This window comes from Catharus ustulatus, assembly GCF_009819885.2.
Source record: "Catharus ustulatus isolate bCatUst1 chromosome Z unlocalized genomic scaffold, bCatUst1.pri.v2 scaffold_26_arrow_ctg1, whole genome shotgun sequence".
NCBI lineage: Eukaryota > Metazoa > Chordata > Aves > Passeriformes > Turdidae > Catharus > Catharus ustulatus.
The window spans coordinates 1,101,517-1,118,032 of NW_024879445.1; the positions used below are offsets into that span (position 1 = coordinate 1,101,517).

Consider the following 16,516-nt stretch of genomic DNA (forward strand, 5'->3'; position numbering starts at 1 on the left):
GGCAGTCTGATGGCAGATGAGATTCCCACCTGACTTGGTGTCTTGCAGTTGGTTGTTTTTGAGAGGTTGAGCAAGACTCAACAGTCAAATACACTTAATATCATGTCTGTACCTATCTTTATGTATTTTTACTTGTATGTAATTGTAATCTTTGAGTCAGATTTATTTTATGTAGGCAGCTATCCTATAATCATCTTAGAACTTTGTTAACAATGTTTTTGTTTGTTAATTCAGGAAGTGTAGGTGAAGAAGTAATACCAATATTGCATCCAAAAATACTAGAAACATAATTTCCAGGGTTTGGTGGGGGTTTTTTGTATTTTTTGTGGATTTTTTTGGGTGGCTTTTTTTTTTTTTTTTTTGGTGTGTTTTTTTTTTGTTTTCTGTTAATTTATATCTTGCTGTTTCCTCATCTGTGCTTTCAATCTCTGTTTGGGTAACAGGCAAATCATTTGCAACACTTTTCCTGGTTTAAAACCCTGTAAATCCTGTAAACATGAGTGACCATGGTGTCTTTTTATAGAGAGAAGTCAGTTTTGTGTGGATGCCTAATCAACATTTGGACTCCATGGTCTTGGAGGTCCTTGCCAGCCTAAAAGATTCCCTGAATCTACAAAATCCAAAGTCCTCTGGGACTAAAATTATATTCTAAAATTATATCTAAAATTATTCCTTCAGGGATTGCAGTTGAGTTGCACAAACATATAAACTGAAGTTAAGAAAAAAGTCAATTAACTTGTCTTTGATTCTGGTGCAGCTCTACCATTTGTAGCCTCTGCCTTATGAATGAAGGCATCATATGGGATGTTAAAATATATTAGCATATTTTTAGTTGCTTTTCCTTCCCCAGATTCCCTTGTTTTGCACTTGGCTGAAGTTTAATATTTAGGGAAGCATGGTCTTGGTCCTCCAGATTGATTCCTTTACATAACAGAGACAGTTTAAGTAGTAAAAATCTTGCTGTAGGACCTTTTTGGGGTACAAGCAGCAGCATGCAGTACAGTAAAAAGGTTCTTTCAGCAAATGTTTAGGAAAATACTTTCCAAGAGATCTGCAGATGATTAGAATTACTGAGTGCTCTCCTCTCTGGCTTCCTGTTTTGGAATGGAATGCCTTCAGGACACTTGGAATATCTCAGTTTTGAGAAGCAAGAGCAATTTAACCAAGTACTGTACTCCATTGTGTTAGCTATGATTTCTGTTAGTTGCAAGTAGGGATAAATATATGGAACAACCCCTGAGATACCTTAATCAAATTGAAGGGATAAATTATAGAGGGCTTTTGAGGGAAATGAGGGCAGATAAAATGTCCCAGCAGTCAGGGCCACATTCTGGCTCTTTCTCTGCACGTGTGTACAATTAGTGGCTCTTTCCTTGCTTCTTGTTTCCCATCCTGTGGGATAATGGGTTTGAACATTTTTTGAAACTACTTGCTAATTGCTTAAAGTATTTTATGTAGGTTATTTATATTTAAGGGGAAAATTTGGTATAGTTATTGAATAGTTGCATACAATTTATTGAGGTCCCTCCATCTAGTTCTGAGCAATTCAACTGCAAGAATTAATTCCTTGAAATGAGATTAATTTATTTTAAAAATCAGCCATTATGCTGATTTTTCAGATGTGTAATATTTTTGTAGGAATCCATGAGCTTGGCCAAGTGTACATCTGTACCATTCTTGGTGTTTTTAACCCTTCTGCCACAGTGGTGTTTTCTGGTCATTGTGTTTAGGGTGTTGTTGACCCCAAGTTTTCCAGCACAGCAGTGGGAATATTTGGGTGTTCTTGATTCTGCACCGGGCTTTCTTGTCAAATAAAACATAGTTTGAATGGAGACTGTTAGAAGAGTCATTCCAGACAAAAACATTGTCAATAATTCATGCAGATTTTCTACTTGGCTTTAAAGAATTGTAAATCAAATTCCAAGTGGTTAAGTTTGCATCAAGACTTATAATGTACCTCATCTCTGGAAATTGAAAATACCATGTAACACTCCATGGCAGTTTTCATTTGAGATTAGACTAATAAAGGAAGTAATTCAGTCCTTCTCTCCAGCCACTGTGAGTGTCTCCAATACACATTTGGTGTGTTTGTGATCAGTGACATTTGATAACTTTGTATTTGTTCCTATTTAGAATATTCTTACAGAGTATTTTGTTTGAAAATGAACTTAAGGGCTTTTGACCTGCCCTAGTCTGAGTTCAGAGCTTTGCATTTCCTTTGTGATAGTGATTACAGAGTTGAAGGTAAGTGCATCTGTATTGTATCATTTGTGAATACAATAAGCAGCTTTTCAGAGTGGGCAAAAGCAGAACTTACTTAGCTGGGTAGGGTCTGCCTCTATTCCATTTAAAACTTTAGTTATTGGGTATTTCCAAATGCAATCAGTGGATCCTAATGTGCTATCAGTTTTTTGTCTGAGTGTAGGAACAAATTCAGTTTTTCTTATGGAGATTTTAGGAGTAACTTCACAATTATTTTGAGTAATTTCATAATCATTTCTAGTGATAGCTGAAATTTTTGAATTCAGGCTATTTTAAATGTATAATAGATCATTACAATTTAGTGTCATCTTCCTGTTTTCTTAATAAGGGAACAGCACATGTGCTTTAGCCCTAAACAAGGAGCATTAGATCTCACGTCCAAATAAGCCAGTTGTAATTAAGCCACATTGTTTATGATTATTGTTTCTAATGCTTGTGCTTATCTAATACAGTCTATGGCCAGGCTTAGGTTAGCATCTCAGGTAACTTTCAAGATGTATCATTTTGTCAGATATTAACTTAATCAGATGCCATTTCCTTTTTGAAGTGGGCAGCATCCAGCTCTTCTATTTCTTGCAGTAAGTCACTGTCCCAATGTCACAGCTGTTCCCTTGGAGTGTCCTGGGAGGGCACCAGTGCTGCCACTTCTAATTGCAGCCCGTTAATTTCAAAATTCTTGTTTTTACAGTGCCAGATTTTGTGATAATTTGAGCATTTCTGTCTGTAACTTTTTCACCAGAATTACTGTTAAACACTGTCTGTCAGTCTTGGCATCATTTTCATACAGTTTCCCATCTGAGAAATTAATGAGGATTTGAGTTTGTCTTCTAAAAAGTAAAGGTTTGTAGGCATTTGCTGTCAGTCTCCCTGTTGAATTAAGCGTGGCCAAAACTGGGTTGCTGCTGTGATTCACAAAGCAGAAATAATAATCCTTGTTCTAAAAAAATAAAGCTGACCTAAAATACAGCTGAACTGCTTCTGTTGTCTTTTAGTGTAGAATTTTCTTTTCCTTTTTTTTTTGCCTGTTGTAAAGCACAGAGCCCAGTCCTGGAAGCACTTCAGTTCTAAAGAAGCAATAATCTTGTGGAATAGTACTTAACCTCAAAGTAGTAGCTTACTCCAATTTGTGCAAATGGAAGATAATGACACAAATGATGGGAAAAGTCTTCAAAAGGAGGCTCAGGGTTGTGGCTCTGCACAGGAGGGGACACAGGGAGGGGATCTGGGATCTGCTCCAGGAACAGGGATAGGAGAGGGAACAGCTCAGGGTGGGCACAGCAGGAATTTCCCCATGGAAAGGGGGCTCAGGGATTGGAACTGCCCAGGGAGGGTTGGATCCCCATCCCTGGAGGTGTCACCTGGAGGTGGCACTGAGAGCTCTGGGCTGGGGACAAAGTGGGCATCAAGCACAGCTGGGACTCAAGGCTGGGAGGGATTTTCCAGCTAAATGATTCTGGGATTCTGTGATTTTTACTGAAAGGCAGGTGGCAAAAATGAGTGGGTACCATCATCTCCAACATACTGCCACGGAAAGAAAACTGGTGTAAATTCCTCAGTCTGAGGAATGATGTTGACATACAACATTGGTGGGGGGCACTGAAGATGGTTGCTCTGATGCTCTGTAAGATCTGTGCCCATAGCTTCAGGAGGACCTTCCTTTCAGCAATTACAGGTAGTTGGGGTTGGTCCATCTTCCCCCAGCAGATGAGCTGTGTCCCTCTGTCTCCTTGGATTTCTTTCCTCATTTCCTGTCATTCCTACCAGAAGAGGTTTCCTAACACACCATGCCTCTGCTCCAGCCCTGTGCAGACAGCATTGTACTCCCTTCATTAAAACAAGAGAAAATGTTTCTTCTGTGGGAGGAGAAAAGCCACCAAATTCTGCATTTTACATGTGACAACTCAGGAAGAATGAGGAGTGATTTTGTAGCAATTCCCCACCTTTATGTGAAGGCAAAATTCACAACTGTTCTGTTTTCACGGTCTGTTGCTTCTTTTGCTTGAAAAGGCTTTGCTTTCACTTGTGATAGTGGTTTTGAAGCAATCAAAAGACAAATCTAATTTCCAGCTGTTAGAAATGATTGTTCATGCATGAGGAACTACTGCAGTTTTATGTGCCATGTCTTTTTGGGATGTAAGTCTTGGTTTTGGTGTTTTGGTATGCTGTGAATAACAGAAGGCTTGGACAGGGGGGCAAACTTTTTTTGGGATATAGTTATTTTGAAAATGACTGGATGCTTTCATAGGGGTGCTGAGTTTAGTCAGAAGATTTCCCTTTGGAAAATGACATTTTTCAGGGATCCACTACCTGTTTATCCACTGGTGGTATAGTGTTTTTTCAGGGCAGCTGTGTCTTGCAAAAGAAAGCTCCTTGCACACAGTATTTCAGGCATCACCAAATGATTTAAGAGACTCTTTCTTTCTCTGTTATTGAGTATTTAACCAAGTTCTTCACTTGGATGGCAAAATTATAAGAAGTCCAAGACAGTGGGAAGGATTTTGTAGCTGCACACAGAAAATAAATCCATAAGATAACTTTGTTATGCTTCAGACCCTTTCTGTTGTGCCTGTGTTTTCCTCATCTATCACTAGTGATGTCACACTAGAAAGCACCTGGAGGTGGTTGGATTCCCCGTGTGCTCTTCACATGAGAGAACAGTTTATCAGCGTACATAGAAATGGTGGCAACATTCATACTGCACTGAAATTCTTCAGGGAGATGTCTGCATTTTTACAGGCTCTGGTAGAGCTTTTTTTGTAAGTTTGAGCACTGTGTGAATATTTAGTGGTGATGAAAAGCAGTGACAATCACTGAAAGCACTCAGTTCCCCCTCCCCAGGCAGGGTCACCTCTCTGGCCGCTGTGACCCCACAATATGTGCTCAGTGATGGTGGCAAAAGTCTGGAGGTCTCAGGGCTGTGCCAGGCTGTGGGATGAGATCCTGCACAGGAGGGACCCAAACCTGCAGGAAGATGTCCTGCAGAGACTGAACCTGCAGGGGCTGCAGCAAGAACATGGGTCTGAATGCTTGGGAGGAGAACAGAGATAGGATCTCACCACACGGCCACGCCCTGCTCATCAACCTCTGCTTTAATTCTCCCTGATGAACACTGTCCCACCGTTCAGTTTCCATCCCCAAATCTCCCTGTTTGCCTGGGGAAAGTGCTGAAAGAGCTCCTCTGGAATGTTCCTGTGTTTCAGTGGTGGCTCTGCACCTCAGAAGAGAGAGGAAGAGAGATGCATTTTCTACTTCAGAGGCTAAAATGAAATTAGATGTAAATGCATTGTGAGCAATGAAGGCAAATTTGCTCATTAATCTGGGTTGCATCTCCTTTTTCCCCTCCTCACATTGAAAGCAGCAGTACTGTGTCACCTTTTCCCACTCCTGCCTTGTTCCTGGAGGACAATCTCCTTTCTTTTTAGAGAAAACTTTCAGGCTTCCCAAAGTGCTGCATTCTATTTTCTTCATGTTTAGTGAGGGCATTTAGTCACTTCAGAGATTCCCAATTAAAAGCTTTCAACAATTTCTAAGATTTTCAATTAAAGGTTACTTGGATAAAGGCATGAGTAAGCAGAATATTTATTTGTACCACTTCTCTTACCTTTTCCCCCCAAAAAGGGCCTGCTTCTTATTTCAAAGAGAATTTAGATTGAGCAAGAAAGTTTGTTTCAGTGGGCCTGTGCAGGTGAGGTGGAGATAAGGAAATGTTTGGTGTCAGCAGGGAAACCTTGATTTTCCTTTTTCCTTTTCCTTTTTCCTTTTCCTTTTTCCTTTTCCTTTTTCCTTTTTCATTTTCCTTTTTCATTTTCCTTTTTCCTTTTTCCTTTTTCCTTTTTCATTTTCCTTTTTCCTTTTTCCTTTTCTTCCTCCTTGGTCTGCCTCCAAAGGAACCTTAACCCACCCCTCCCTGCTGCTCTCCTGCCACTAAACTACCCAAAACCACAATTAACTCTCTCCTGCTGTCAAATTAACTTGTTACCACAGGTTTTTAACTTGCCTTCCTCATCAGGAGGAATAGGAGTAGTACAAATATGTTATTTTGCCTTCAGAATGGCACCTGGCAGTGTTTCTTACCTGTTGATTTAAATTATTTACCATTTTAAAAGGAACAAATCAACTTAATTTGTTTTGGGGATACTTAAAGGTTGAGGACAATTTTATATCAATTAAAATCAGTGCTAATTCATTTATGATGGAACTAATGTAATTAATTAGGTAGTTGCTGCTTATCTTCTTTCTAATACATACATTGCTTTTAAACATCTGCTCAATAGACCATTATGATAGCACAGGAGTGATTTTACCTGAGAGCAATAGAGGAGCAGATGCTTCCTGATGACAGCTTCCCAATTTGTTTAGGTAACAGCCAGTCAGTCCTGGAGTCACAGTTTCAACTTGAAGCATGGCAGGCATGCAAGGAAATTTGAAAATCAGAAACGAAAAATTTGAGGGTCGAGTTTCTTCGTATAATTTTTAATGACTGCAGTTTGGTTAAAATGCCTTTTTTGGTTAGTGTTGTATATGACATTTTTTAAGGCTGATGTTTGTGTTTTTTATTTTGTTTTGTGGTGTCTGCACACATGTGAATGTTTTGCAGCAAAAACATTTTGCATTTACAAAACCATCCACATTTAAATTTGATTTCAGTGTTGTCTAGTACAGTGAGTAAAATTCAGCATTAGCTCCAAAAGAGTCAGAACAACCGTAGAGATAGGAAAAGGAAAGAAGGAGTTAAAATGGGCTATCATGACATATATAAAAATAAAGTGTGAGTTTTGCTTTTTTAAAAATAAGTTACACCTATGTTTTGTATTTATGGCTTTATCAGTAGCTGGTTAAGGAGTAAAAATGAAGTCTTGTGGGCTGATATAAAACTGTCTGAGGCTCCTTGGTTCTAGTGAGCCATTTGTAGATTTTTAGATGTTTCGAAGATCACCTGAAATGACTGTACTCGTTTTATTCATCTCATCAGCAAAGTTCATCTCATCAGCTACAGAGATACCATCAAAACTTGTAGGCTACAAAATGTACTTTCCCTGCAGAAATACTGTGGGCTGTGCTTGCAGAGACTGTAAAGAGCACGATTGCACATCAATGATGTGTCTTTTTAAATCAGAAAACGTGAAATTGCTGTTTACTGAGAGGAAAGGGGATTAGAGTAGCCCTGAGAAGGATTCAGCTATTTGCCTTTGTGTGCAGGTCTGAAATAGTCACAAATTAGTCATTTTACCATTATACACAAAAATGCAGTGTATGCAGACAGTCTTTTTTTCTGGAACTGTGGTATTTAGCGGAGGAACAGGTAGTCTTGCCGTTTCCAGAAGTGTCTTTTAGGGCAGGGTAAGCTGGTGACTAAGCAGGAGGCAAGGCCGTGGTATCTGATGAAACATTAATGCCTGAGAAGCACCATGTAGGCTCAGTTCTGAGCACAGACTCTTTCTCTTCCCCTACACACATGAAAACCAGTCTGTAGCTGGCTTTGGTTTTTTGTTTTCTTTCCCCACAGGCTGCTGATGGTCTCTCTTCTTACTGAAGCATTAATCAATTCTAAAGAAGGTTCTGCATTATATAGAGAAGAAATTTTTCTTGCTTTTTTTTTTTAACCTGTATTTTACATATAACCACTGAGTATAACTTGTGTGAGGAGGAAAAGAGCTCCCCATTCTTGGTCTGTCACTCATGTCTGTGGGCATATCATACCTGTATTTATGTGGCCTGTGACATCAGGAGCAGCAATCATCACTGTCCTTCTGGCAGGTTAACCTCAGGATCTCTTCACCTGCAGTTTTTAAAACTAAGTTAACCCAGAGAGCACTTTTTCAAACATTCCCATTCAGTGCTTTAAGCACTTGTTTCCCTATAAGCAAAAATCGACCATTTTCCTGCAGACATCTAATATTTACCATGGATCTGTGATTTTCTCTCTTCATGTCCAAAAATGTATGGGCAGTTCCTTGGTCTGCAGCTTGCCAAGGTCTGGGTTTCATTTGTGGACTTCTGTCCCTCTGCCTCAGCAGCATTTGGGTGTCTAATACAATAAATTTGAGGAAAGTCATGGTGTCATTAATTTATCAGCTTTTCTATTTCTTCATATATTGATTCATCTATTGCTAACTTGACTAAGGATGTGAGATAAAAAATGCAAAATAGCTTCAAATTTCTGGTGTGTTGTATGAGTATGGTGTTCAGAGGATGCTGGTTCTTCTTTTCTGCTTATTCTTTTTCTGTTTTGCTTGGACAGACACCATAAGCCAATATTCAGGGTTGCTTGGCAATAGCCAAGTTGTGAAATGCACGCCCAACCTGTGGGGCATTATGGTTGCTAAGTTCATGCATGCAAATTTGGGGGTTTGAGCACTGAACAAGTCCACACCCAGAGTGTCTTCTTGGAAAGTGTGTTCTTATGTTTAATCTTAATGGTGTTGTTAATTTAATGGTTCCATTTTCAGAGACATTGAGTTATGACAGCTTTTAGAAAAGTCCAAACAACTGGGTGCTTAGCACTGTTGGAATATTAATTTGAAGTGTTGTGAAATTTGTGCTGCAGCTGGGGTATATCTCAATGCAATTAGTTTCATCTATTTTGATTTGTTTCAAACCTACCATAAACTTTAGTACTTTACACCTGGAATATACACTAACAGGGAAAAAAAACCCTCTCAGTTTTATTATTGTATTTTATGGCATTATTATAATTACATTATATGATATATTTTATATTATTAGCAAAAGCAACTCCTGGCAAGAAGCCTTTAAAGAAAGTAGATCAGAGGATTTTTGGTGGATACATTTGATTTGTCTTTTGGCAAGCAAAACCGGATTATTTAAGGATACACTTCTAAAATGGTCTATACTAAATGTAATGAGGAGAGGTACAGCTGTAGTCCCCTTATTGTGCCAGTTACTGTGCCATGAAGATTTTAGAGAGAGCCTTAGGAAGGTCTCAGTTCTGGAAAAGCTTGCAAATAGTTCACAGTTTGTGGAAGGAAGTGTGCAAGATGTCTTTGTGGGTTTCGGACCTCTCTGATTTTCTTGGTAGCGCTGAAGAATTCCCTTGGGAGTTTGCATGAGCAGTGAAAGGGGTGGCTGCCATAATTTTGGTTCTGCACGTTTATTGGATTAATGCCAGTTTCCCTGGGTACAGATGCAGATGTTGACGTGTTGCTGTGGTCACTGTGTGTCGTTTCAGGAGCCCCTGGATGACTCTCAGGCCGCTGGGGTTTGCAGCACGGAAGAAGTGGTTCGCTATGAGTACCACGTCCTGTATTCCAGCAGCTACCAAGTGCCCGTGCTGTATTTCAGAGCATGCTTTTTGGGTAAGGCCAGCAGGGACTCAAAGTGTTGGGTGCAGCAGATGTTGAAAATTTTGTGTCAAGTTGGGGAAGAGGTGTAATAACAGACAAACAGATGAGGCTGCTCACCAGTGAATTTTTCAGTGCTCTGGACTCAGAGCTCCAGGAGCGTGGAGATGATATCATCTCAGCCCGAGGAAGGCTGATCTTTGGCTCCTGGCATCTTGCCTGAGGTTGACTGAAACTGCTGGTCATTTTTCTTGTTCCTTTCTTTAACTTAGTGCTGCAGGTTTAAACTGAGCTGGGCAATGAGTGGACAGCAACCACAGTTTGAGCCACCAAGGCTGGGGTCTAAATGTGTCTTTTAAAATAATATGCTGTTTTCTGTTTAAATTTGCTGCTTAAGGGAAAATCAAGTAATACCGATATGATATTGACTTTTTTTTTGGTGTTGAAGCTGGCTCTTGAAACAGTCTGATCCTGGTGTGTACATCTTGTTACCCACTGCTCCGTGGCTGTAGCCGCTGTGATTTCAGCCCCCATCCTGTCAGGGGAGGCAGGAGGAACACTCATCCTTCCACAGAGGCCAGTGTTACTGCCAGTGATTTAATCTGCAGGCAGGCAAGGAGGGATCACACTGCAGCACTGGCTGTGCTCTGTTCCTGGCTGCCCCAAGCCTGTGTGCCTGTGCTCCAGTGGCACCTGGCTTGTGCCTGCAGTGCTGTGGCCAGCAGGACCAGCTTGTGGTGCCTGGGGACAACGTTTAGTGGTGAGCATGGCTGTGTTGGGTTAAGGCTTGGATCATTTCAGAGCTCCTTTCCAACCTCAATGATTCTATGATCAGCATCTTTTTTGTTTTGAGTAATATCTTAACTTTATCTAGATAAAGATGTCTGAATGTTGCCAGTGATATCTTTTCCTTTTTAATTAAAAAGTAGCTTAAGCTGCTTTGAATGTGTTTGGTAGATTTAATCACTCTCTGCCTTATATTGTTTAATGGTTTCTAATTTTGCAGTGTTAGCGTTTCAAAAAGCACTTCAGATTCAAAACTGAAGAACAAAATTCTCGTAGGCTCCCTGTTGGAAAGATTTTAGTCTGAGGTGCAGTTTCAGGAATGGATAATTTGGGGTAAATTTTCAGAGTGGGACGTGGGGAACTGGGGACATTGCTCTGCCTTTACCACCACCAAAACTAATTTGCACACATCCTGTTGCAGATTCATTTCCAGCATTATTAGAGGCATTTACAAACATGCAGTGTTCTGCCTTTGAACTTGCTGTGCAGACAGTAAGATAAAGGTAGTTTTGCTGTGAGAGACGGGTTAGCCTATTTGTGGTCCTGAAAAATGTCATCTTCTTGATTTTCACTGAATTTATAGTGCAGTGTCTCTACAGAAGAGGACAGAGATGCTGCAGGTAGAGGAAGTAGGACAGTATCTCCACTGTACTGTACTTCCATATAATTAGTATTCACCATAAGCAGTTAATCACCAGAGAAGAGCTCACAGAGACAAAACAAGTTGTTTAGCTTGTCAGCACCAGGGAATCGGAGGTGTTGAAACATGACTCCTTATAGCTGGAAGTGGATATTACAGGAGCCAGTGGATGATCTAATGCACAATCATGGTATTATGTGCCAACAGCTCCCCTTGCAGTACAGAACTGTAATTGCTCCTGCAAGTACAATTATCTTTTAAAACACTTCTTGGGAACCTTTCACAATGGAAAACAAGGGCTTTTTTTGGATGCTTCCGAAGGTCACCTGGGTTCTCTTCAGCATTTTACATTCTCTTTTAAAATTATAACAATATCTGACTCTTGAAGGGAGCAGGATACAAAATGCTGGCAGTAAGTGTGATTCCTACAGTGTTGCCAGCTGGTATTCTATGATTTTAATTATGGGCAGCTTACTTTTGAAAATGAGGGATTCTGTCTTCCCTGCACATGGCTGGCCTGCCTGTGCTGTGCTGTCTGAAGGTCCCAGAGTGGGATTTTTGGACATGTACAGCTGGCACGTGCTCACAATCACGTGAGATACCTGAGCAGACTATCCTTTGTCCTGTCCCAAACTTGCTGTGTGGAAAACTCTGGGAAATGCCTTGAGTTTTTACTTTTACTTAGTGCATGTGATGGGCTCCTCAAATTGTTTGTCAGACAATCAGCAATACTCACTGCATTCCTCACCTGCACTAATCAGGGAACGATCTCCCCAAGACTTACCTCAATTTCCCAGTCTAAATTCCTACCATTATTTGTGGACTCAGTAACAGAAGGAGCTCCTCACAAGTCTCCTGGTTCCCCTGGGATCCTGTCCATACTGATCCTTGTGCTAATTAGAGCTGGCTGCGGGAGGTGGAGGTGAACAATAATCCTTCCAGTGGTTCCACAGCCCTGCCCTGTCTTGCCTTCCCCAGCACAGGGCCCAGAGCTGGAATTCAGAGCTCTGCTTCCTCCCTGGCAGTGCCTGCAATGCCCATCACACCTGGGAAACAATAATTCTTCTGTTCAACCTAGCTGAGGGCTTTTGCAGCATTCACTTCCTCCCTTTGTATAACAGCAGCTGATGCCAGCCTGTCCAAATCTGCACTCCAGCAGGCACTTTACAAACTTCCCTGGAATGATGAAATCCTGCCTTTCTCCTGCTGAGTCCAGCTTCCATTTGCCTGGTCTCTCAGTCCTCCTAGGAAAAAGGAACTCACAGAAGGAACTCATTGCTGGGGGGATTTTCCTGTGATCTCCAGCTTGGTTGGCATCCTCAGGAGCTTGTGCCAGTGAAGACATCCAGTTTTCACTCATCTCTGCTAGAAGTTGTTTTCAGGCATTACAGATCACTTCTCCTTGTCCTTGCTGCTGTCTAAATTGGATGGAATATCTTATTTTCTTGAACTCATCTTTAGACCTTTTTTTTTTTGTTGTTTGTGAGGTAAAGTTTGCTACGTAAGGTGAGGTTTGAAATTTTGATTGCAACAGAACTAAAACAATTTGAGAGACATCTAAACTTTTTTTGTAGTCTCAGGGGACGGATTTTCAGGGAAGATCTTGTTCTGTGCAAGGACAAATACTTCATTTGAAAATAGTGATTAAAGATGATGAGACTGTCTGGAAAGGTGTTTGGGAACACTATAGGGTACAAGAAGATATTTTTAGGCAGTGAGTGTATACATAAGAAACACTTTTCACTGCCTCATGATACTTTCCACGTGGCATATATGCCTAATTTCAGACCTGCTGAAGTCACAGTCAAGTGTCAGGAGCTCTGGGCAGAGGCGAGTTTCTCCAAAATCAGCCCTGTGCCTGACATACCATCCAGAAACAGAGCCCTTCTTTCTTTCCCTGGCTTCTGAGACTACCAAATAGGTAGTTGAAGAAATGCATGAACCCCTGCTGATATCTGATGTCAGCAATTAGCCCTCTTGGAGACAGATGGTATAGGCAATTATCCTTCCCCTTCAATGCTGGCATCAGCCAGATGGGCTGAGCTAGGTCCAGTAAGCTTTCTTTAATCAGCAGAGCATTTTCCTCTTTTCCTAGTCTTTAAGATGTCAAGGAGCTTCGTTTTTTTTCCCCCTGAACCATCTCCATCTGAAGCCAGCCATTCAGAACCCTCTTGCCATACATTAGAAAACCCACAGTGAGGTATCAGCAGCACAGGTGAGCACAGGCACCATTCAGGGATCACCCTGTTTTGTAGAGGAAATAATGGCTTTCCTCACACTTCTCCTTTTCCCTGCAAAGGCAGAGGAAAGCTGGCTAAACACTGAAAAGAAAGAGCAGGACTAATGGGAGTCAACAAGGATTCCTCTGGAGAAGAGAAAAGGAATGGGGTTTTCAGGCTGACCTGCTCAAAATATTCTCTCAGCTCAGTGACAGCTAAATCCCTGCCAACAAAAACCATGCTAATCAGTGGTTAGAGAGAGGGAGCTTCTGAGATAGGGCAACTTCCTGCAGCCCTGAAGGCATGACTTTCTGTATTCACAACCACACTGGGCCTGACTGAAGTGCTTTCCAGAATACAGATTTACTTCCTGAGCTCAAAAACACGTAACCACCATGTCCTTTCTCAGAAACACAGCTGCTCTAAAGACCATATCCTGTAAGAACTGGTTTTATTGTGGCTTTGGACATAACTGAAATGGAATAATTTCTATGATCATATATTCTCTTAGGCGATGGGAATGGTTTTTTTTTTCTCTTTTGGCAATGGTTTCTTAAGATTGTTTTTTTTTAAAGCACATCAGAATGATGTCTCAAAAGAATTTGTGCACTGTTGCACCCAAAGTGTCAAATAACCTTTAACTGAAAATCTTAGAAACTGTTGAGAGCTTTTAATCTAAAATCTCTGAAGTTCCTACAAGCCCCCACTAAACATGGAGAAAATAGAATACAGCCTGAGAAGCCTGAGAAATTTCTCTGAAAATAAATATGGAATTTTGTTTGCCTAAAGAATTTCTGCTCTTTGCAGAAATTAAGGTCCAGCTGAGAACTGCAGCTCCTGTGTGGTCTGGCAGCCTCACCTTGCTGCTGTGAGGGGGCACTCAGTATTCTGCCTTTTAACTATTTCTTATTTGTGGTGACACGATTGAGTTAACCCCAGCTGGGCCCTCAAGAAGCTTTTCTCAGAAAAGTTTGTTGCAGTCTAGACAGTATAAATGATAAAACTATCCCAGCTGGATTTGAGATAAGCCTTGGGACACACAGCAAGCTAAAATAAAAGCATGGATGGGTGATTCTGAAGCCCTCACCTTCCTCTCCTGCCCCTTCTCATGGCTTGGTGCTGCTGTTTCCTTCTTGTTCTGGCTGAACTTCCCTATTCTGCTCTATCCCAGGGTAAAAAAAAGAGGCATGAAGGCAAGAGGCTGCTTGGCTCAGCAGGTGCCACAGTGGGCCCTTGTTGCCAGCAGCAACAATTACTGACTGCTCTGTCAAACCAGCTGGATGTTTGAGGTCTCAGTGGGTTGCAAGAATGTTTAACAGGGCTGCTAAACATGTGAGAGTGCTGGAAAAAGGGGGTAAGAGTGCCCAAAGAATACAGATCTGTGTTTAGGGCTGGTCTGGGAGCTCGTGAACAGAAAGAATTCACGCTGTGGTAAAGACAAAACTTATTTGTGACTATGACATGGTTAATATTTCAGTACCTTCTGATCATTTTAAACGTGGGACTAACAGAGTCAGAGTAATCCATTCCATGTGTATGTGAATCTGCTCAGTGTCATTATAAAAATTCTCAGAGAAAGGTGCACAGAGCACAGTCTAGAGTGGCAAATCAGATGTTGCACTAGAACATACGTTATTGTAGGTATTACACTTGGACTTTCTCTGTTGAGAACAAAATTGCAGGTATGCAAAGCATTTCATATCACCTGCACACAGGTGATACGAGTGTAAATACATCCTTATAAAACAAATTTATGCTGTTGTAGGAAATTTCTTTCTGAATGTTAGACTGTTTCTAGCACAGCTCTTTTATCTGTCATCACAAGACAGTGGATGTGATGGTCTAACCTTCATGAGGATAACATGGAAAAGCTGATTAATATGCTGTTACCCCCTCAGATATTTCATTTGCCTAATGATTCTGCTGTATTGTGCTTATATAAGTTCAGAACTTCATGCTTTTTTATAAATATGTGCAGAAGAAACAGAGGCTGTAGGCAGCTGGTTTGAACTTGTGTCTAAACATGGCATTCAAATGTTAATTGTGTGAATAAATCTTTTTCGTTTTACAGACATACAAATGTCAGTAGAATGAATCTGATTATCAGAGGATGATGGTTTCTGACACCTGATAAATGCCAAGATGAAGCTACTTATTGAAAGTCTATCGAAATACTCTGTTTGCCATAAACAAATGTTCATTAAAAATAGGCATGCTTATTTTCTAACTGGTTGACACCAATATCTTGGCATAATTCTAGCATCACAGCTAAAAACCTGATGTAACAATGGTATATAAAGCTCAGGAGAACATTGTGGACACACCAAAATGCAGTAAACTCTTACCTGCATAATTTTGTTCCTTAGATTTTCTCCACCCTCTCACTATGAGCTGTGTTTGTTTACAGTTGGTGACTCTTCATGATGCTGTTTACCAAAACTTTGTTTTACAAAACTAGTTACACTTCACACCTTGCAATCAGCACAGTGAGTTGTTACTCTCAGGTGGCAGAGAAGAAAACTGAACAGGGAATTTTAGTTCTGTGTGCACCTTCATTAAGGATTTGAACCATTATCAGTTTTAATTTTCCTGTTCTGTATTGAAGATACACCATGCTTAAGAGCTTTGTCTGAAGGAGGTTGTTTCTTCCCCCAGATGGAAGGCCTTTAACTCTGGAAGAAATATGGGGAAGTGTTCATGCATCCTACCAGGCTCGTCTGCAGGAGGGGCCCTGGGACACTATCACACAGCAGGTGAGAATCCTCTGCTCCTTCCTGAAATTGGGCAATGCAATATATGCCTGGATCCTCAGTGGCCTTATTTCTGTCTTGGACAGAAGGAGATAAAAATTAAAATAGTAAAAAAATATATATGTCTATATCATGTTGTGCTGAGCCATTTACCAGCAATAGTTTCAGTCCTGGATTTTGAAGGATATATGAGTATTCACCATTTGAGGCTTGCTTTTACAGTCTCTCACATTTAAAATACTTTTCCAAAGCCAGTCCTCAAATATTCAGGCAGTTTCTGAGTAATTGTGAATTTGGGTAAATACAAAAGCAGACTTATGTAAATAAAACATATCAGTGTAACATTTCACGGATTGTCTGGTAATCAAATTACCCACAAAGACTGTGTGTAATTTTCAGTTTTAAATAGACTTGCAACCTTCAGGGTTGAACAAGGGAAAATTGGTTTCCTATCCAAAAACAAAGTTGGTGCTGTCTAGTAGTGCCACATGGCTCAGAGCTGAGTGGTTGCTCTGGTGTCTTCCCTTTGCTGCAGGTCTCACACGAAAATCTGACAAA

General features: G+C 40.7%; 1 protein-coding gene across 1 annotated transcript in view; it reads left to right on the forward strand.

Moving 5' to 3' along the window:
• Positions 1-16,516, forward strand: part of ATG10 (autophagy related 10) — a 60,147-nt gene that overhangs the window by 27,645 nt on the left and 15,986 nt on the right. Inside the window, exons 4-5 of the mRNA XM_033086464.1 lie at positions 9,452-9,578; positions 15,864-15,961. Of these exons, the coding sequence (XP_032942355.1) occupies positions 9,452-9,578; positions 15,864-15,961 (225 nt within the window). The remainder of the gene's footprint in view (positions 1-9,451; positions 9,579-15,863; positions 15,962-16,516) is intronic.